Below are 23585 nucleotides of genomic sequence, written 5' to 3' on the forward strand. Positions count from 1 at the left end.
CCTCTGCATGTATTTCACTATGCAGCCTAGGGTGCACTCAAACCCAAGATACTCAAGTATCAGAATTACAGGTATCAGCCATCTCATACGCTGAGATGAGTATTATTTATTATAACAAATTTAAAAAGCAACTTAAAGGAGGTTACACTATTAGCCATTCCTCTGACAAGTTTTTGAGACTGTAGCATTGGGTGACCAGGAACTCTTAGAGACCCCCCCCCCCCCCCCAGTCTCTGCCTTCCGAGTGATGGGATTAAGGGTTTGGGACACCACCATTTCCCACTTTTCTTCAAGATTTCCAAAACCAAATTTTGGATATTCCGAGAAACCCAAGGATAACTGTCATATGATCAGCAGAAAGCATGTCACGGTTATGAGGGCAAGCAAGCAGTTACTGTAAACCCAGGTAGTTTTCACTACAGTTCTCGTGTGGTCAACACTACTTTTCTCTTTGTGGCTTCTGATTTTTCCAGTGTTTTTTTTTTCTTTTTTTTTAATTGCTAGCCATGGGAAGTTAACAAATAAAACTCTTAAAACCACATGTTTAAGAGATTCTTGGGCTAAATATATCTCTGATTGTGTGCTAGTCCTTGCCAGGTTCTTCACTGAGCAGGAAACATGCAGAACTCAGCCTAAAATTAGGAATGACAGGTTCCTCCCTAGAGTCTGCATCAAAAAACAAAACAAAGCAAAAAACCTCCAAGTCCTGGCAGTATGGCTCAGTGTCAGGCCTGGCCTACCTTATGCCCAGCACTAGACTCAATCCCAGTACCACAAGAGCAAATGTCTCCTTCCCAGTACAATCCACAAGTATCAGAACAACAGGATCCCGAGAGGCACTAACAGTCCACTGTGAACACCCCTGGACGACAACTTTAGTTTATAAGGAGCCAGACAGGAAAATGTGCTCACTTGTAAGGACTAGCTATACAGCTACGGGACAAAAGCGGAATAAAGAAATCACATCACAGCTTATCGTTTCCAGCGTGGTGGGTATGCAAGCAAGTAGAGATTTTAGCATGGAAACGTTATTTTAAAATTACCAGAAAGGGGAAGTTTTTACATTAAGGTTTCTGGGTTCTCAAATACAGCGGTGGTGGGAGTTACAGGAGTGGTCTGAAGAGACTCTTGGGTCCACCCAGAATGGAAACTACTTCACGGGACCTCCCACGGGCTGGCTACTCTGGAGCCTTTCTCCCCTCCCGTCATTTTTGAAGAAAAGACTATATGCAGACAACATGAGAATTAAGTACACAAGAGCCTTTACTACAGCCACGGGCATGCCGATGTGCTGTTGTGAGATGAGCAGAGTTAAGGTTTCCAATGTAAAGCGCCCCCTCTGTTTGTATCATGCAGACATTAGGAACAGTACATAAAACAGACTCAATCCCAGAACTACAGGGCAGGGACAAATGATAGACAAGCAACACCTAAAAGGCGACCGCCCCAGTCCAGGAAGACGTCCCCCTGTCACCATGTCAACCGTCTTACCCTGGAGACCTGAGCACAGCGACACAGGGTAACAACATCCAGGAAAGAAAATATCCTAAGAAGAAAAGAGAGGGACAAGCTTTTATCATTTGTTCTCACTCTTTAGATAGTCTGTCTCTTACATAGTCTCTCTCCTGCCCACCTCATTATGTGGCCCAAAGTGGCCTTGAACTCATGAACCTCCTGCACCAGTCTCGAGCGGTAGGCTTACAGGTGTGTAGCCACTGTATCTAGGTTTTGTTTTTTAAAGATTTATTTATTATTATACATAAGTACACCGTAGCTGTCTTCAGATGCACCAGAAGAGGGCGTCAGATCTCATTACGGGTGGTTGTGAGCCACCATGTGGTTGTTGGGATTTGAACTCAGGACCTCTGGAAGAGCAGTCAGTGCTCTTAACCACTGAGCCATCTCGCCAGCCCAGGTTTTGTTTTTTAAATAAAAAGTTTTAGTGTATAAAATGACAGGTTTCATTATCTTTTCATTTATGTATATCCCTGTACCCTCTTTCTTCCTCCCCCATTTTGCTGGTCCCCTTTGTACCCTCATACAGTTACTTAAGAAGTTGGATTTAGTCTATAATGATGTACAAAGAATATTATTTTTTTTTGTACAAAGAATATTATATACACATACGAACACCTCCATCACTCAAAGGCAGTTCTTTCAAACAAATACAAATGTACCCTGAACAATTTGCAAAAATAATTCTTTCACCTTGAAAGACAGAGCAGTTGAGGGCCAGCCCCCAAACTATGTTAAGTATGTATAGTTAGTTCAAGGGCGTTAAGTATTGGCTCTCATTATGTAACCATTACCACCAGCCTGGAATTGTATCTTGTCAAACTGAAACTTTGTATTTAACAGGAACTTGCCATTCTCTTTTCAGCCTTCGTGACCCCATTCTTGAATCTCTCTGGTAAAGAACTTGCTATGATTTCATCTGTAGGGCTGAGTACTCGTTCCTTATATACAGGATCCTTACATTCTGTACACTCACTGATGGATCCCTACATTCTGTACACTCACTGATGGATCCCTTCATGCTGTACACTCACTGATGGATCCCTACATGCTGTACACTCACTGATGGATCCCTACATGCTGTACACTCACTGATGGATCCTTGTGCTGATTTTCTCAACTGGTTACTACACATTCTGTGTCTATGCACACAAATACCTGTCTGAGTCTGATTTCAATTATTTCAGCTATATATCCAAAAGTAGACGCCTTTGTAGTTCTGTTATGCATCAGGTGTACCATTTTAAACACCTATTTATCAGTGAAAAAAAATGTTCCAGTTGCTCTATCTTTGCTAGCATTTCTTTCCTTTTCTTTCTTTTCCTTTCCCTCCCTCTCCCCCCGCCCCCAACCGGGTCTGTTTTTCCAGACTTGTAATACCTATAATACCACAGGCTGTCCTGGAACTTGCTCTGTAGACCAGGCTGACCTCGAACTCACAGAGATCCACCTGGCTCTGCCTCCCAAATACTGCGATTATAGGCATGCTCTATCATGCCTGGCTTCTTGTTTTTAGCAGTCAGACTAATGGCTGTGAAATAAGAATTGGTATCTCGGGGGCTGGAGAGATGGCTCACCAATTAGGAGCACTGGCTGCTCTCTTCCCGAGGTCCTGAGTTCAACTCCCAGAAACCACATGGTAGCTTATAACCATCTATAATGGGATTTGATGCCCTCTTCTGGTGTGTCTGAAAACCATTACAGTGTATTCATATACATAAAATAGATATAATCACTACAAGAAGAAGAACTGGTATCTTTTTGTACCTTTGTGCTTGGTGTTTTGAGGAAGAATCTCACTCTGTAGACCAGGATGGCCTCAAATTCAGAACAATTCTCCTGCATTGGCCTCCCAGGTACTACATTTAAGACACTACGGAAAGTTTGGTTATTTTCTGATGTGCTTCTTGGCCACTTGCACATCTTCTTTGGAAAACCATCTATTTAAGACCTGTGGTTGGGGCTAGAGATATGGCTCAGAGGTTAAAAGCACAGACTGCTCTTCCAGAGGTCCTGAGTTCAACTCCCAGCAACCGCATGGTGGCTCACAACCATCTGTAATGGAATCCCATGCCCTCTTCTGGTGTGTCTGAAAACAGCTAGTGTATACATACCCATAAAATAAGTAAATAAATCTTTTTAAAAAATGTTTACACCCTGTGGTTGTTTTACAATTAGATCATTTGTGGGCTTTCTTGTTGGACTGTGAAGTCCTTTGCACCCTTCGTTACACGCCCACTTCACTTCCTTCCACACTCGGGCTGCCTTGTCACTGCTTTGGACCATGATGCAGACCAAGTGACATGCTTTTCTTTTATTTCCTGAGTCTGGTGTCATACTCAAGAAGTCACTGTTAGGGACAACTTTGGGGAGACGTCCTCCCATGCTTTATTCTAAACGTTTATAATTTTAGCTATTATGCTTACTTGGGGTTTTGTGTGTATGTGCTGTCGGGATCAATCACAGGGCCCACCAGTTATCACCAGCACCACTTATATTCTCCAGTTCAACTCGATCCTTTTTCATGTGGACAATGGCTTTCCAATATCACCTGAGTTCCCTACTAATGGCTAAGCTACCTGTGAGCAATCACTTGATGACAGCGAGTATATGTGCTGGAAATGACTGTTCCTGACCACCTCTCCCACTGGACTTAAGTCTTCCTTTGTATCACACAACTAAGGATTTTCTGTTCTGATGCCAGCATTGCTTAGTTGTTCTTCCCTCTGTAGGACAAGATTTCACTACACAGCTGGGGCTGGCTGTCCATGAACTCCACCCTCCACCTCAGCTTCAGAATGCTGAATTACACGAACGCACCAGCTGCAGAAGGCGGCTTGGATGATCCAAACAACTGCACGGTGTCAAGAGGAAAAAAGGGACATGGGCAGCAATGAACTTACATTTCCCTTGTGCAAAAGCTGTGTCCGTCCGTCCGTCCATCCATCCATCCATCAATCCATACATAGCCCTCTTTCCTTTCTGAGGCAAGGTCTAAGGACGACCTTAAACTCACCCTGGTCCAGAGTAAGAGTCCTGGAACAACCAGGGCCACTTAACACCACCCTGTCTCAACCTCCCTTCCCCCTAAAAAAGACAGGAAACCATAGGAGAGGTGGGCTGGAGAGGTGGCTCAGCAGCTAAGAGCACTGGTATTCTTACAGGCCTCCCGGTTTGATTCCCAGCACACACACAGTGCTGGCCAAATAACTGGGATCACACACCTGAACTACCAGGCTCATCTTAGATTTCTGATAGATTTCTAATTCTCCCACATGAGACTGATTAAAGTTGATACTGAATTGAAAGGATTAAGGGAGGAGCAAGAGGACTCGTGTTACGCAACTGCAACTGCTCTGAATCCTGCAATGTCAGCCAAACACCTGAACAAAGCCCAGACAACAACTATGATGAGATAATGAATGAAATGGGTGTCAGTAGGACCTGGGCCACAGCTGGGTAAACTGATAGTTCAGCATGTACACGGACCTGAATTCCATCCCCAGAAACACCCACAGCCTATTTCCCACTGGCCTCTGAAGAACAGGAGGAAGAAGAATAAAGAAACTAGAAGCAGCAGTAGCAGTAGGCTGGCTCAGACTGGAGGGCAATTCTCCTGCCTCTATCTCCTGAGGGCTAGGCTTACAGATGTACACCAGTCTCTCTCGTGAGTTTGTTGTTTACCTGCAAGAGGATCTCAGTATGTAACCCAGGCTGGCTTCCAACCCATACAGATCCAACTATCTCTGCCACCCAAGAACAGGCTTAAATATGTGTGCCTCTTGCTGCTGTTTGCCTGAGTCTTGCTTCTTTTTTTTTTTTTTTTTTTTTTTTTGGCGAGACAGGGTCTCTCTGTGTAGCCCTGGCTGTCCTGGAAGTCACTCTGTAGATCAGGCTGGCCTCGAACTCATAAATCCGCCTGTCTCTGCCTCCCAAGTGCTGGGACTAAAGGCGTGTGCCACCACACCCGGCTCCAAGTCTTGCTTCTGATTTATCTTGTTTTCTGTGTATGATTGTTCTGCTTGCATGCATGCACGTGTGTGTGTGCACACAGGTATATATACACGTATACATTACATACATATTCATTACATACACACACACACACACACACACACACACATATACATATACATATACATATACATATACATATACATATACATATACATATACATATATACAAACTGTATGTTTGGTCCCTACAGGTATCAGAAAAAGGCATGATATCCTTTGGAATTGAAGTTATGGGAGCCATAAGCCACGATGTGTGTGCTGGGAATCTAACCCGGATGCAATGTAAGAATACCAGTGCTAAGAGCTGCTGAGCCACCTCTCCAGCTCACCTCTCTGGTTTCCTGTCTGTTTGGGGGAAGAGGGGTTGAGATAGTCTGAGTGGCCCTGGTTATCCCAGGACTCTCAACTGTAGACCAGGCTGGGTTGGGATCACAGGTGTGTGCCAGCACTCTCAGCCCTTTTGTGTGTCTCTCCTCACAGATCTGGAGAGGCCATGCCAGACACCTGAGCTGTTATCTAGGTACTTTCCAGCACCATTATTTTAACCAAAATGCTACTCACTGGTATGCGAGCCTTTTTTAATCTACACTGTATAGAGCACATAAGTACTTCAGTGTATACTATGTTAGACTTTCACCACTGCACAAAATAGGTGATGATCACGTGATTTCAGGTTTTTATAACACAGTTATTTTGCTATGCTGTTGCTTAGATTGTTGGTTAGGTGGGATGGCAACATGAGGGGACATGTGATAGCCAGGAAGCAAAGAGAGAGAGAGGCACGGAGAGACCAGGTTCCCAATACTCCCCTCAAGGGCTCATATCTGACTAGGCCCTAACTCCTAAGGGCTATTCGACCTCCTAAGAGAACCAAAGACTAAGGACCAAGTCGTCTTAGGCTTTTGGAAGACATTCAGGATCCAAACTATAACAGCAGTTAACTACTTTATCATCTATATTACTATTAGAACTCTCTGGAAAGTCCTACTGCTCTAAGTAGGCTGGGCTGGAGAGATGGCTCAGGGGTTGAGCACTTGTTCTTATGGAGGACTCGGATTCAACTCCCAGCACCCACAAGGTGGCTCACAACCATCTGTAGCTACAGTTCCAGGGGATCCAAGGAGGACACTAGACATGCATGTGTGCACACGAATATATAAAGGCAAAATACACGTAAAATAAATGAAAAGCTAAAAGGAAAAAAAAGCAAAATGTTGCAGGATATTTGATCACACTGTGAATCCTGAGATTGTTTCTCTGTGTAGCCCAGGCTGGCCTTGAACTCAGAAATCCGCCTGCCTCTGCCTCCCAAGTGCTGGGATTAAAGGCGTGCGCCACCACACCAAGCTCTGAGATTGTGTTATTTACTGAAAAACCTGTTTCTAGGTGTGGTGAGGCTCAGCCTTTAGCACACACCTTTAATCCCTCTGGCTGGAATTCAGACACCCACTTAGTGCACTCCTTTAATAGTAAACACTGAAGGTAAAGTTAGTTTGTCGAAGGAAGCACCCAAGTTTAAAAGTGATGTCTAACTGGGTGGCAGGCAAAGTGACAAATCCGAGGAAGAGTTGACAGAACAGGATCTGCCCAACTCTCATGAGAAGAGAAAGGAAAGGGAAGCTACTTGAGGGGCAGTGCAGGGGGAGGGGCGAGCAGTTCTAATGGAACAGTTACACAGAGACAAGTTGCAGAGAAAACCAGCTGGACACAGGTAAAGACAGAATGAGCCAGAGGATGAGCAGGCGCCAGAAGATTAGAACAGATTGCGAGAGTTTGAGGTCAAACAGAACAAGTCAGGAGAAGCTGAGAGAAGCCAGATTGAATCGGTCAGCTTGGAGAGGAGTTTGAGGCAGAGCAGCTGAGTTGAATCAGCCAGTCAGAGCTCAGTGAGCACAAGAAAGGGTGAGCTTATTCAGCAGCAAGTCTCAGAGGCTGAAACATTCTAGGCCTACTAAAGATTGTATGGAGGCTACAAGCTCCTGGGACTGGGCCTAAGTTAACAAATGGAGGCAGGAAACTTCTTTTCTTTTTTTTTTTTCAAGACAGGGTTTCTCTGTGTAGCCCTGGCTGTCCTGGAACTCACTCTGTAGACCAGGCTGGCCTTGAACTCAGAAACCCTGCCTGCCTCTTCCTCCCGAGTGGTAGGATAAAAGGCGTGCTCCACCACGCCCGGATGGAGGCAGAAAACTTGAGACACCAATGTCTTCAGGAAGTAAAAGTAATCTCTACACAAAACAAGCCGCACACGGCAGCCACTACCTTCTGTAACTCCGTCCCAGAGGGGCCAATGCCCTCTTTTGGCCTGTGGTTACTGTACACATCTGATACACAGATAGCCATGCAGAAAAAACACCCAAGCACAGAAAGTAAATAATGTCCTGTAGGAATCCTCTGTCATTTCTCTTTGACCATACTGGGCCCATGCTCCGCGGTAGAGGAATGCCAGCCAAGTGCGTCTGCTGGGAAGTGAAACCTGTTCACTTCCAGGTTCACTGTGATAATGATCAGGAAGGATCAGGAAGGATGAAAACGAACGGGGGGGGGGGGGGGGGGGAAGAGCTCGCTTCTCAGGCTGACCACGTGCTCTGAGGTCAGGGGCCTCCTGGGAGTTTCTCTTTCTTTTTTGAAAAAATACAAAAGTAGGCCGAACGATGGGCCTGGCGGCGCATACATTTAGTCCCAGTGCTCAGGAGGCAGAGGCAGGTGCATCTCAAGTTTGAGGCCAGCCTGGTCTACACAGTGAGCCAGGGCTGTAGAGATGGACAGTGTTTCAAACAAAACAAAAAATGTTTTACTGGGGTAAAATCATGGTTATTAGAATGCTTATTTTGCAATAAAAAATGGTAATTCTATTACGTGTTTACCTAAAACATAGAAAATTACCTTTGATCCACAACTAAATCAGGTCATGACATCTCACAAATGTCTATAACTCCAGTTACAAGGGATTCTATGCCCTCTTCTAGCTTCCAAAGGCACCCAACATGCACATGGCATACACATGTATGTAAACAGAAACCCAGATTCATATAATTAAAATTCAGGAGGGAGAAGTAGATTGACTCAAAGAATTTTTGTTCTTGCTTTTTCGTGTTGAGACAAGGGTTCTACAAAGTTCTGGCTGTCCTGGAACTTTGTAGACCAGGCTGGCCTCAACTTACAGCAGTCATCCTCCTTCTTCTGCTTCGAAAATGCTGTAATTAAAGGCATGTGCCACCATGCCAAGACAACTCTAGGACTTTGAGTTCATCTTGATGTACAGCTTGCAATCCAGACCAGCCAAGACTACAAAAACCACCAAATATCAATCAATCAATCAATAAAAACAAGGGCTGGTGAGATGGCTCAGTGGTTAAGAGCACTGACTGCTCTTCCAAAGGTCGGGAGTTCAAATCCCAGCAACCACATGGTGGCTCACAACCATCTGTAATGAGATCTGATGCCCTCTTCTGGTGTGTCTGAAGACAGCTACAGTGTACTTACATATAATAAATAAATAAATCTTAAAAAAAATAAAAGGAGCCGGGCGTGGTGGCGCATGCCTTTAATCCCAGCACTCCGGAGGCAGAGGCAGGCGGATTTCTGAGTTCAAGGCCAGCCTGGTCTACAAAGTGAGTTCCAGGACAGCCAGGGCTATACAGAGAAACCCTGTCTCGAAAAACCAAAAAAAAATAAATAAATAAAAAAAAAATAAAAGGCCATTGACCTCATGAGAAATACAAAGTTTTGCAAAACCAGTGTAGAAACGTACTGTCACTGAAACAGTCATTAAGACTTTAGACCTGAAGCCTGGTGTGCTGGTTCCTTTTAGCACTCACGAGGCTGAGTCAGGATGATTGCTGAAGGCTCAAGGCCAGTCAGAGTTACACTGGAAGGACTCTCAAAACCACCAGTAGACACAAAGCATATTGGAACTTATAGGTAGTTCATGAGGCGACCAGAGAGTACTTTTATCAGGGAATAGGGTAGAAAAAGAGTGGACTTTTCTTTTTTGTCTGTTTGTTTTTCTTTCAGTTTTTCCCAGACAGGGTTTCTCTGTGTAGCCCTGGCTGTCCTGGAACTCACTCTGCAGACCAGGCTGGCCTTGCACTCACAGAGATCTGCCTGCCTTTGCTTCCCATGTGCTGAGATTAAAGCTCTGTGTCACCATCGCCCAGGCAGTGACTAATCTTTGACTAGGTTACAATGTATTGACAAGGTGATCATCTATCAACACCTTGCCCTTGGACTTCCCAGTCTCCAGAACTCGTGAGAAATAAACTGTATTCATCATGTGCTTTATCTAGGTCAACTATTTTGTCGTAGCAGTGCGTATGTCTGAAACCTATCAAAAGGCTGGCTGACGGGAACCTCACTTGAGGGAACCCTAACTGAAGGAGGAGCATGGCTTCTCTATGTGCACTTCTGTGGTGTGTGCACTCTGACTCTCCAGAGTCCACTTCATTCGAGCTGACTAGTGTGGGGCAGTTAAAGTGAGTGGTTCAGACTGGACTAACTGGGCTACAATCTGTGAGAAGATATTACTAGGGATCAATATTAACTATTTCTATACCCAGAGCAAACAGAAAGACAGTAGTCTGGTATTTGCCAGTGGCCATCAAGTACCCATAAGGAAAAGCAGCTTTAAAGGCCAATAACTGGCTGGTTACCACAGAACCCACAACTTGGCTTAAAATCTTGCAGGTCCCTAAACCAATCAACCTGATAGCCTGTTTTATTTTTCCATTTCAGTTTACCTAAAATAATCTCCATATTGTTTGGTTGGGGTTGAAAGAGTGTTAATTACTGGCAGTTGAAAACAGCTTCAAGGGCTGGAGAGATGGCTCAGCAATTAAGGGCACTGGCTGCTCTTCCAGAGTTCCTGAGTTCAATTCCCAGCAACCACATGGTGGCTCACAACCATCTGTAATGGGATCCGATGCCCTCTTCTGGTGTGTCTGAAGAGAGCAATGGTATACTCATATACATAAAATAAATACATTTTTTTTAAAGTATCTTTTTTTTTTCCTTTTGGTTTTTCGAGACAGGGTTTCTCTGTGTAGCCCTGGCTGATCTCACTCTGTAGACCAGACTGGCCTCGAACTCAGAAATCTGCCTGCCTCTGCCTCACAAGTGCTTGGATTAATGGCGTTCGGCACCACCGCCCAGCTAGCTTGTAAATCTTGATAGCATCAATTGTTTCATGGATTATTATTTTAGGGAGAATGTACAAGTCCTATTGAATGGAGGTGACCCCTGCCTTCTTTCTAACTTTAAAGGCAATGCTTTTTTGATGTAATCACCTAGCAGCCAGGGATGTTAACATCGATCTGCATGCTCTCTATTCATCTAGAGCATTGTTCACAGAACGTATCATGAACCTGTAGGTAGAGAAGTAAATAGATTTTCATTTTGTCATTTTTTTTTTGTAGCTGTATTAAAGTTTTTAGACTCAACTACCAGCTGTCAGATTCTAGTTTTTTTTCTTACACGGCTAAATCATTTTTCTTGAACGGTTTCTAATTTCATTAGAGTAATATCTTGAGCATGAATCATTTAGATGAATAAGGTAGACAGGGTGTGGCAGTGCACACCTGTAATCCCAGCACTTGGGAAGCAAAGTCAGGCAGACCTGAGTTCAAGGATAGCCAGGGCCATATAGTGAGCATAGTGACACCCTGTCTCAAAAAAAAAACAAACAAACAAACAAACAAACAAAAAAAACCCAACAACCAAAAAAAAAGGAAACAAGTTTTCTTCAGTAATTTCAAACTTAGAAAAAAGTCACAGTATAGACCAAAGCAGTGCTGACCCCAACATTGCAAACCCAGTGTGGACCCCATCAGTGCAGACCGCAACACTGCAGACCCAACAGTGCAACCCAGCAGTGCAGACCCCAGCTCCCCTTTTCTGCTGACACGGTGATACCTTCACCCACATGGATTCCCAGCACCCAGGAGGCTGAGACCAGGAGATGATGACACAGAAGCCAACCTGAACTATATTTGGAAATCGAACAAAAACCCAGTTGGGTGGACATGTAGTAACGGAGGAGGGACTGACCCTCCTAAACAGCTTCGTGGAAAACAGCCTGGCAGTTCTCAAAAAGCTAAATTTAGAAATATCACATCACCAGCACTCCCACTTTTATAGTTAGGACAGTAATAATAATTGGGCTGAGGACTGGTAAAATGGCTCTGTGAAGGAAGAAAGGCGTTTGCCAATATGCATGGAGTTCTGTGTTGGATCCCTAGGACCCCTGCCCCCAAATAAATAAATGGAACCAAGTAGTTAGAATGGCTATAGTAGCACTATTGATAATAGTCAAAAGTACAAATAGCCCAGTTACTATAAAAAGAAGAGTAAACAGTGTGGCACATCCATACTCTGGACTGTTTCTTTATCTTAAAAAGAACAAAATATAAATATATCCTGTGACCTGTATGCATGTTTGGAAGAAGTCAGACACAAGAGCCTAATGACTCTATCCCTATTATAGGAAATGTCCTGGGTAGACAAGTCCATGGAGGCAGAAAGTAGAGTGCAGTTGCCTGGGGCTGGAGACAGAACTGATACCCAGAAGGATTCTGTCTGGAAGGAGGTGAGGATTGGCTCTACAGAAAACTCTGCAGGCAAGGGATTTGGGTGCCACAAACTGTGTGTGTAAGTCAGAGGGAGAGAGCCGGGCGTGGTGGCGCACGCCTTTAATCCCAGCACTTGGGAGGCAGAGGCAGGTGGATTTCTGAGTTCCAGGACAGCCTGGTCTACAGAGTGAACTCCAGGACAGCCAGGGCTACACAGAGAAACCCTGTCTCGGAAAACAAAACAAAACAAAACAAAACAAAAAAAAGTGTCAGAGGGAGAGCAAAACTGTGGGGACTGCTGCATTCCTTCCTCGTGGGGACCCTGGGGACTGAGGTCAGGTCAGCAGGCTTACTGGCCTTTACTACTACCTGAAGGTAAAGTTTTTCTTAGCCTTTCACAGATAGAAATCTACTTAGATATCGGATAATGTTCTGTATCAAATTTAATCCAGATTATTATGACCCCTTGTAGCATCTGTACAGCAGTTCAGACAACGCTAGCATCTAAAAATGCAAGCCTCTGGTATTTCAGTTGACTTGAAGCTCTTTTCTTTTCTCTTCTCTTCTCTTTTTGTTTTGTTTTTTTTCAAGACAGGGTTTCTCTGTGTAGCCCTGGCTGTCTTGGAACTCACTCTGTAGACCAGGCTGGCCTCGAACTCAGAAACCCTGCCTGCCTCTGCCTCCTGAGTGCTGGGATTATAGGATTGTGCCACCACGCCCAGCTTGTTTTCTTTTTTTAAGATTTAGCCATGTTATTTATGAATATACTACAGTAGCTGTCTTCAGACACACCAGAAGAGGGCATCAGATCCCATCTCTCCAGCCCCTTTTTGTTGTTTTTTGAGATAAGGTTTCTCTATATAGTTCTGGATGTCCTGGAACTCACTGTGTAGACCAGGCTGGCCTCTGAGATCCATCTGCCTGGCTTCCAGAGCTGGGATTAAAGATGTGCACCACCACATCTGCCTTCAGACTGGATTTCTAAAAGATCCATGTCAATGATCTCTTCTTAAATATTCAGGAAAAAAAAAAAAAGAATGGCAGTCACATGTAGCAGGGAGGACAGAGACAGACAGCTGTACTCAGGCCTCCATGTCTGCGAGCATCACGTCTAGGGCACCCCAACACATTACCCAATACTACATCCATATGTGATCACGTCCCATATATAAAGCAGAATTGACAAAGAATTTTTTAGGGTTTTTATGCCTTTTATACCGAAGATTTTATATTTAGAAATAAAAAATCTGAAAGAAAACACATATAACCACAAATAGTGAGAAATAAGAGCCCCAGAGTGAGGGAACATACATTCTATACAAATTTGATGAATTCTGAATACTGCATGCAAGGACCAGAAGAGGGCATCAGATTCCAGTACAGATGGTTGTGAGCCACCATGTGGTTGCTGGGAATTGATCTCAGGACCTCTGGAAGAGCAGTCAGTGCTCTTAACCACTGAGTCATCTCTCCAGCAGAACAGGCTGCTTTTTTCTTAAAAAAAAAAAAACGGGGAGTCGGGCTTAGTGGCACACACCTTTAAACCCAATATGTGGGAGGGAGAGACATGGGTATCTGAATTTGAGGCCTGGTCTACAGAGGGAGTTTCAGGCTACACAGAAAAACTGTTTAAAAAAACCCAAAAGAATGAAAAAAGAAGTGTTAAGTCTGTCCCACTGTAGGTGTATAAAGACACACGCTGTGAGAACAAGGAGCAGTGGCATTTCATGGTGTCACCAGCACAGGGAGCATTTTAATAACGCAGTAGCAGCCGGGCGTGGTGGCTGCCTTTAATCCCAGCACTCGGGAGGCAGAGGCAGGGGGATTTATGAGTTCAAGGCCAGCCCGGTCCACAGAGTGAGTTCCAGGACAGCCAGGGCTATACAGAGAAACCCTGTCTCGAAACAACAGCCCCCCCCAAAAAACACCAAAAAACCAAAATGCAGTAGCAAAGTAGTATTACTAGAATTGCCCTTCAGAGGACTGAGTTTTTTCTACCTATCTTACAATGAGGCAAAAGCAAAGGTAAGACGCAGATCACATGCAGGTCTAAGTTTAAACACTGCTACTAAAATTTCAAAAGCTGTTACAATAAATGTAGAAGCCCAGGTAATAAAGATCACGCAGGTATCACCTCTGACCTTCTGATGCATGACCCCAGGACAGTTTTGAATGTAGCCCAACACATTTGTAGAAAACAATGACAAAAGGTTGGACTCTTATGATAAACACTCGAAACAAAAAACCAACAAATTCTAACTTCACATACAAATACTGTATACACAACTGACGGACACAGAATTAGGGCTCAGACTTACCTCAACAGGAGTTCTTTGGGAAGTTTTTTATTGATTACAGCCTCATCACTGTTTGAGAACATCTGTAAAACAAAACAAAAATCACTGCATCAGGCATTAACATTCATCATGTTCACAATTTGGTTCAAATTCCCTCATGAGATGTTTAAAAAAAAACCTTAGAGGGACTCAGCCAAATGGCTTAGGAAGAAAGGGCTGCCAAGCTTGCCGGTCCATCCGAGCTCAGCCCCGGAACCGTGAGGGAGAAGGAAAGAATGAACAACTGCAAGTCACCCTCTTTCCTTCCTCCCAATCGTGTGTCCGCACACACCAAGTTCAACGAGGACAAACACATAAGCCCAACGACTCCGCCTCAGGGACCACCGCCAGACACAACTGTCCCAAGGTGTGGTGGGACGATACATCAACTTCCTGAACTTCCGTAGCTTTTATATCCAATTTAGCCCCTATACTAATCTACAGAACTCAGAGACCCCCCTCCCCTCCCCTCTAAACTCACAAGTTCCCCAACCTCTAACCACAGAAGCTTCTCCTTGCAGTCTGAAAAAGGCACCTTATTTGTTCTGTGAGTTGCTGTTGGAGCTCCTACCCCAGTCTTTCCAGCTGTGTCTGGGATTCCTACAGCATACAATTAACTGAAGTCCTCAGCAGGTCTCGCTACTGAGCCCATTCCTAAATACTGGAATCTTATCTGACCTTGGGCCTCTGCCTCTAGTGCTGGGATTAAAAGTGTGCACATCACAAAAAGACCTTTATCTTTGTAAAGATTTGTTTATTTGATGTGTATGGGTATCTTGCATGCATGCACAGATGTGTTTACCCCATGAATGCCTCAGGCAATGAATCCTCTGGAACTGGAGTTACAGACTGTTAAAAGCTGCCATGTGGGTGCTGAGAATTGAATCTGGGTCCTCTGAAGGAACAGCCAGTGTGAGCCATCTCTTTCTTTATCCCAACTTTTTTTTTTTTTTTTTTTTTTTTGGTTTTTCGAGACAGGGTTTCTCTGTATAGCTCTGGCTGTCCTGGCTGCCCTGGAGCCCACTCTGTAGACCAGGCTGACCTTGAGATACCTGAGACCCATCTGGCTTTGCCATTGGAGAGCTGGGATTGAAGACAAACGAGCATCACCGAACGCCTGGTTACCTTTCTGTGTTACATTCCTGAGTCTGACATGTACAATCTAACTCTGCACGGCTGCGCTGTTCTATGAGCCTGCAGCCTCTGCTCTTACTCTGCCCAGGACTTGGTTTTGTGTGTGGTGTAACAGCCCACCCACCTGCTTGCACGTGGACATCCTAACTGGTTCCTGACCTCGTGTTTCACTTGTCCTGCTGAATTGCTTTGGCTGAATTGCTGAATTCAATCACTTGAGCTAACGTGCAGGAATAGTCTGGGATTCCTCATCCTCTTCCTTTCAACTATATACCGTTTTATGTCACTGTCCCAGACCTGGAGGGCACTGCTGTCCTAAAAACCCATGAGGTTTCAAAGTCAGAAGCATGGATTATGTCCCCATTTCTTTGGGATTACCTTGATTTCTTCCAATAATTTTGATAATTTTTCTGTGCATAAGCTTTTCATGTTTATTTCTTTTTTTTTAAGGTTTTATTTATTTATTATATGTAAGTACACTATAGCTGTCTTTAGATCTCATTACCGATGGTTGTGAGCCACCATGAGGTTGCCGGGATTTGTGAACTCAGGACCTCCGGAAGAGCAGTCAGTGCTCTTAACCGCTGAGCCATCTCTCCAGCCCTCATGTTTATTTCTAAAGTACTCAATTCTCTTTAATGGTATTGTTGGCCCACAGGCCATTCTAGGAAGGCTTGCCCTGGTGAGCAAGATGTAACATCTCTTCATCTTTTGTTTTCAGCCCACCTGCGCCTCAGGCCCAAAATATATCTTTTCTACACAATATAAAGTTCCTTCTTCTTATCTAGTCTTGCAACCCATGTCTTTGGCTCTCAGTATTGTAGCCTTGGCTGGCCTTGAATTCACAGGGATTCACTTCCTTCTGTTTCCTAAACGCTCCTATTGAAGGTCAGCACCACCAAGCCCAGCCACAATCTATGACTTCTGACAAAGTGTTTAACCCATGTCTAATTGATTAGGCATGTCTAACCATCCTACTTGCTTTCTGCATTATTTTATTTTCTCCATGTTAACAGCTCACTGAGTGCCCTCTCCTGTGAGTCCTCACAGGCCCAGAGTGATTTTCCTCCATGGTCTCTTGAGGGGTTGTACCTCATTTTGTTACCAGCTTCCAAGAAACTCATTGATGAGTCCTTTTTTAAAAAAGATTTATTTATTGTTATAAATCATATTATATAACCATTATATTACTATTATATTATATAACCATTATATTATGGTTGTGAGCCATCATGTAGTTGCTGGGATTTGAACTCAGGACCTTCGGAAGAGCAGTCAGTGCTCTTTACCACTGAGGGCCTTGCATATACAAGCATTCATTTCCAGCCCTTTAAAACCTTTTCTCAATTAAAAAAAAAAAAATCCATCTACTTCTACCAGCCCCATCACTGGTGAGTTCTAATCCTGTTCTTCTTTTTCCTTCTTCATATAATGCCTCCATTTTAAGGATTTACTTATTTTAAGTGTGTGACCTTTTGCAGGTTTGAACGTCTGTACCACTCATGCCTTTGTGCCTGTGGAGGTCAGAAGAAGGCGCCTGGGCTCCTGGAGTTCTGAAGAGCTGTGAGCCACTACGCAGGTGCTGGGCACTACAACAGCTCCTCTGCAAGCAAAGCTGTTGGGTTTTGTTGTTGTTTTCTTTGTCTGTAGCCCAGGTTAGCCTCAACCTCACTGGCTCACTAGCCTCTGCTTCACCCCTTTGCCGGGGTTAAAGGCCTGGCAAGTTTTCTCAACTGCTGAGCCATCTCTCTATCCCCTAACTCCTTCATTTAAAAAAAAAAATTAAGTTATTTTCGTAATGGTTGCTCTAGCAATTCCAGCACGCATCTTTAACTAGCCACAATGTACTTCAGATTGCTCATTCCTACAAAATACAGGAAGTACACTACAAGAGAATTCTTTTCCCTTTTTCTTTTTGCTATTAAGTATTTATCTGATAAACTCCAAACTATAATTCTTAATTGTGCAACCGTCTTTCAATTCAGTCAAGATAATAAAAGAACAATTTATTTATAGCCTTTTAAATTTACCTCTGTAACTAACATTTATAGTGTTTTTTCTTTGAGTTACCATCTGGTACCATATCCTTTAAGCTTTAATAGCTCATGTAAGGTAGATCTGCAAACAACAAATGTCTTGGTGCTTGCTCATTGCAGTTTTAAATTATTTTCCCTCTAATATTTTGTGTTTCTGTTTTTAAAACAGGGTTTTGATTTATAACCTAAGCTAGCCTTGAACTCATATGCCTCAATTTCTCTGAATATGTACTTGGGTTCTCTGAAGAAACAGTATCAATAGCATACTACACTGCATGTATATGTCTGTGTATCTATTGATCTATAGAACTGTATCAACAGATAGATACTGGGGAATTATTAGCTTGTAGAGCTGGTGTCCAAAAGTGGGGTAGGGTGCGGCTGCTATGATGTCCAAGGGTAGGAAAGGGGTGCCTTAGTCTGAGAGATGTGGGGAAGGAAATATCAGGGGGAAAAAAAATTTATTTTTTTTTTTTGGTTTTTCAAGACAGGGTTTCTTTTATATATATATATTTTTTTTTTTATTACGTATTTTCCTCAATTACATTTCCAATGCTATCCCAAAAGTCCCCCATACCCTCCCCCCCACTCCCCTACCCACCCATTCCCACTTTTTGGCCCTGGCGTTCCCCTGTACTGGGGCATATAAAGTTTGCATGTCCAATGGGCCTCTCTTTCCAGTGATGGCCGACTAGGCCATCTTTTGATACATATGCAGCTAGAGTCAAGAGCTCCGGGGTACTGGTTAGTTCATAATTTTGTTGCACCTTCAGGGTTGCAGATCTCTTTAGCTCCTTGGTTACTTTCTCTAGCTCCTCCATGGGGAGCCCTGTGATCCATCCAATAGCTGACTGTGAGCATCCACTTATGTGTTTGCTGGGCCCCGGCCTAGTCTCACAAGAGACAGCTATATCAGGGTCCTTTCAGCAAACGCTTGCTAGTGTATGCAATGGTGTCATCGTTTGGAGGCAAGACAGGGTTTTTCTGTGTAGTCCTGGCTGTCCTGGAACTCACTCTGTAGACCAGGCTGGCCTTGAACTCAGAAATCAGCCGGCCTCTGCCTCCCAAGTGCTGGGATGCCCAGCCAGAAAAATATTTTTATCTAAGTATAAACAAACCGCTTAAAGTCGACACATACAATTAACTACTGTAAATTTATTGGAAATTAAAGGATTTAAAAACAGGGCCTTGCATATACAAGCATTCATTTCCAGCCCTTTAAAACCTTTTCTCAATTAAAAAAAAATCCATCTACTTCTTTTTATGTGTGCATGGAGATGCGCGCCACATACACGTGAATCACTGATCACTTTTTCCAAGGATTCTGGGATTTATTTATATAGTAACAGTATTTTGTTTCTTTTTAATAATTGAATAACCAACAGGTCCTTTATATATGCCATGTTTTTTTGTTCATTAATGTTCTTAATAGCTTTGGATATTATAAATACTGTTGCTATTAGCGTTCTTATATTTGTATTTATGTGAATACCTATCTTTAATTCATCTAAGAATAGGGTTATGGTCATGTGACATTTTGATAGAATGTTTAAGAAGTCATTAAGTTGATTTCTGTAGTAGCTCTACCAGTCAACATTCCTGTCATTAATAAGGCTTGTCATTTCTCTGTATTCCTGCTTACACTTGTTTGGGACATAATATTCAGTGCTAGGGCAGAACTCAGGGCTTCACTTCACACACACTAGGCAGGTGTCCTACTACAAGCCCCAGACCTATTCAAATCCTTTAATCTTAAATTGGGCTGTTTTATTGACTAGTAAGGGTCCTTTGTGGTTCCTAGACACAAAAGCTTTATTTACTACACTACTTACATTTTTAAAAGGTTGTCAGTTTACCTTCTCAAGGGTGTTACTTAATAACAGGTGTTTTACTCTGTTTGCTTCTGTTGAATTCTAGCTTGAATTCTATTTTCTTTCCAGTGGTACTTGGGGCTGTGGACGAGCCTTCCCTACTCAAGCTGCTGAAGGGCTCCATGGCTTAGGACATCCAACACCACGAGTTTTGGTCATTTCCCCCCAAACACTGATTATCATCCACCTGCTTTCTGTCTTTCTCTGTTCCTTTTGCTTGCCTCAGACTAGCGATTCTGCCACATCTGCCAAGGCTCCTACTATTTCTGATGAAAGTCATGTTGGCCACAGTTGGTGCCTTTTATGTTTTTTTGTCCTCTAGATTTTGTCTTAAGCAGTCTGAGAGCCATTTCACCAGGGGCAGCCATCTTTGTATCTAGTCTACTTTAAGGTCACTAAGATTCTGAGCTATACTGATCAGCATTTCATCAGGCAGGGCATGGTGGCACACACTTTAATCTCAGCACTCAATAAGCAGAAACACACATGCTGCAGGGTATCTGATCACACTGTGAACCCCAAGACTATGTTATTTACTGAGAGAGGGCATTGCTTCTGAGTAGGAAGGTCAGCTGGGTGCTTTCTCTGGCTCTCTGAGCTAGTAGGTTTTCACCCTAGCATCTGGTTCCTGAGTCTTCACTGGTAAAAATCAAACCATTGAGATTTTGTTTAAAAACAACACAGGCAAATCTGTGGTTCCACTCTAGCCTGGTATACATAGTAACTGCTGAGCCAGTCAGGACTACATTGAAAGACCCTGTCTCAAAAAAATAAATGCATGCATTTTCATCAAACTGTTGTGAACAGTTAGGCTCAGCATCAGTCTCAGGACCGCAAAGACAGATGTTACTCGTCTACAGAAGTTCCGTCTACAGATGAATGACTAATAAAATGTGTTAGATACATGTAAGTGGAAAGTTCAAGATGAAAAGGAGGCTCTGGGATTCCAACTTTCTTTAGGACAGAAGGATACAGATGAAGTCCTTTGGCTTTCTAAAGTATTCCTCAGCTGGTTGTGGTGGCTCCTGCCTGCAACACCAGTATTTGGGAGACAAATGAAGGAGGAGCATGAGTTTGATGCCAGCCTGGACTAAACACTACAAAAAGCAAACCAAACCAAAACCAAACCAAACCAAAACCACAACAACAGCAGCAACAACCCGAAGACAAAGCTGAGGGGACTGAGGGGACTGAGGAGACGGTTCAGTGGGTAAGATTCTTGCTACCCAAGCACAAGAACTTGAGTTCAAAGCCCCAGAATCCATTTAAAGCCAGGTGGGCATGCACTCCCAGTCTTCCCTGTGGACAGACGGGAGCAGAGACTGAGTTTCTGGGGCTCACAGAACAGCTGAGCCCCATGTATAGAGTAGCTACCGATGAAGGCAGCTGACTCCTAAGGTGTCCTCCAAATATTCCCAGGCCCATAGTACACATGGCAATCACTGCACACAGTCAGATTCACACAGAGGACTGTGGCAATGAGCTAGCTAGCGCTCCCTCTCCCTCTCTCTCTCTCTCTCTCTCTCTCTCTCTCTCTCACACACACACACACACACACACACACACACACACACACACACACACACACAAAGGTTAAAAGAATGACAACAAAAATCTATGCAGATACTGAGTGAATTCCAAGGTGTGGCCTTAACCAACACTGAAGCACACTCCCAATTCATTCCTGCTGTCATCTAAGAAAGTCTAGCTACACTTCAGAACAGCAAAAGATCATGTGGGAACAGAATCAGCTGACAGCAACCCCAGCGTCTCAGACTCTAATCACGGCCTATTACACACTCCAAAAGCAGTCAGTTGCCAGAGGCCTTGGCCTCCTGAGTGACCTTTTAAAAAGAGAAACACAACGTAAACTGCCAACGTAAACTCATTCTTCCAAGCTACTCCATGGTAACTTACCATTGATGGTAAGAGTACCAGATGCTGGACAGCAAATACTACCAAAAATAAATAAATAAATAAATAAAAGTTCTTCATTGAAAAAAACTACTAGCCAGGCAGTGGCAGTACACACCTTTAATCCCAGTACTTGGGAGGCAGATTTCTGAGTTCGAGGCCAGCCTGATCTACAGAATGAGTTCCAGGACAGCCAGGGCTACACAGAGAAACCCAGTCTGGAAAAACCAAAACAAACAAACAAACAAATGTACAACCAGTGGTATCATTTTCAGAGATCTGAACAAACTTTGTAACATCCAATGGTAGCCTGACTAGGTCAAATCTTTATGGCATCTGGAATATTCTGAAGAGAGATTTTAGGACAGAATATTCATAAAGAAACCCATAGCTAAAGCTGCAAGATTTCTGCTTTTCTTCTTTTGGTTTTCAAGAGACAGGCTTTCTCTGTATTGCCCTAGCTGTCCTGGAACTCACCCTGTATGTAGACCAGACTGGCCTCAAACCAAAAGATCTGCCTGCTTCTGCCTTCCAAGTACTGGGATTAATGGTGCATGTCAGCACGGCCCAGCTGAGAAGGTTTCTTTCAAGAAAACCTTCCCTGTAAGTAGTTTTCACAAGGTTATGCCATCCCTGCACTCAACCAACACCAGATGTTTTTCCAATCGGCTGGTTTTCTTGCCAGAATCTAAAAGGAAAAACATTTTTGTAAGCTAAATAAATCTGAAGGAAAAGCAGCTTACAATTTTCTCCACCCAACGTAACTAACTACTCTTTAGAAACATACTATGGCCCGTGTAATTCCACACCATGACTAAACCTTTTCTAACAAGGACGTCTCTAGATAAAAATACCAAGGGAGAAATACATGTAGAACACACGCACATTACAACAGGCCACACTTTTTGCTCTGCACACCTTCTAACATCTGACTCGACAGAACACAAGTTATGCAGGTCTCTATCTTGTCCACCACCGCTTCTCTACTTGCACTTCAGATGAGGTATATACATGCTCGTGCACGCATGTCCACTGCATGCACAGGGAAGAGCAGGATGTCCAATGCAGGCTCTCACTCACCGGGAGATGTTTCCCAGCTAGGCTGGCCAGGCACTGAGCCTGAGCAATTCCCTTTGCACAGTTCCCCAGGCCCAGTGCTGGAGTCACAGATGTGTGCAAGGCCTCGCACTGCGCTTACGTGGGTCATCACAGTGTGCTTTATGTGCACAGAGCCACTTCCTGTGCTCTCTTTACACACTCATTCTGTTTTCCCGTTCAGTATTTTGTCTACTTACTTGGTTTTACTGTCCTGGACAACATTTTAGGTCCCTGAGGGCTTCCTGAGTTCAATTCCCAGGACTCACATAGTGGAAGGAGAAAAACACCTGTGCAAGTTGTCCTCTGACCTCCATGACACTGTGGCATGTCTAAATAAATGTAATATGCACACCCCCCAAACAAATCATACAAGTTGTATCAGGCCTGCCTTCTGGAGACATAATTCCCTAAAACGCCATTGAGACTCTATCAGAAGTTAAGAGAGAACGGTTTGATATATCCAGTAACTGTGGTGGAGTGGAGAGGAATAACTGGATCCCTGTCATGCAGGTCAGGAAGAAACCCTTTCTTGCAGCGGGTGGTGGCACATGATAAAAATACCAAGGAATCAGAGCTGCTTTTTGTCTGTTTGTTTCTGGTTTTTGAGCAAGGTCTCTATATTATATAGCTCTGGCTAGCCTTGAACTCATAAAGATCCACTTGTCTATACCTCCCCAGTATTAAAGTATGAACCACCATGCCATGAACTGTATAGCTTTTAATGACAGTGGATCATATCATCTCTACTTTGACAATATAGGGTATACTTAATCAAATAACATAAAATGTTTCAAACCCAAACTTTGTGAGTGACACAATTAGAAAGTCTTTACCTGACCTAATGTGAAGGGGCACAGTCAAAATATAGAACATTGAAATAGTATATAAACTTATATTTAGTCTACAAGTATCTATAACGAAACATATCAGGGCTGGAGAGATGGCTCAGTGGTGAAGAGCACTGCTGCTCTTCCAGAGCATTCCCAGCACCCACATGCTGCTTACAACCTTTCCTAACTCCAGTTCCGGTGATCCAACACCCTCATGCAGACAAAATACCAATGCACATAAAATAAAAATAAATACTTCGTTAAAAAGTAA

At 43.6% G+C, this 23585-nt stretch overlaps 1 protein-coding gene across 4 annotated transcripts in view; it reads right to left on the minus strand.

Moving 5' to 3' along the window:
- The window catches only part of Fbxl20 (F-box and leucine-rich repeat protein 20), a 68368-nt gene that overhangs the window by 31348 nt on the left and 13435 nt on the right, over positions 1-23585 (minus strand). For 3 of the 4 annotated variants that reach the window (XM_006534299.4, XM_006534298.4, NM_028149.1), the window contains exons 2-3: positions 14414-14475; positions 1492-1546 (exon numbers count right to left, since the gene is read on the minus strand). In XM_006534299.4, coding sequence (XP_006534362.1) covers positions 1492-1546; positions 14414-14475 — 117 coding nt within the window. The remainder of the gene's footprint in view (positions 1-1491; positions 1547-14413; positions 14476-23585) is intronic. The other variant, XM_030246362.1, reaches the window with a different exon arrangement.

The sequence above is a fragment of the Mus musculus genome, chromosome 11, assembly GCF_000001635.26.
Source record: "Mus musculus strain C57BL/6J chromosome 11, GRCm38.p6 C57BL/6J".
In the NCBI taxonomy this organism is placed as follows: Eukaryota; Metazoa; Chordata; class Mammalia; order Rodentia; family Muridae; genus Mus; species Mus musculus.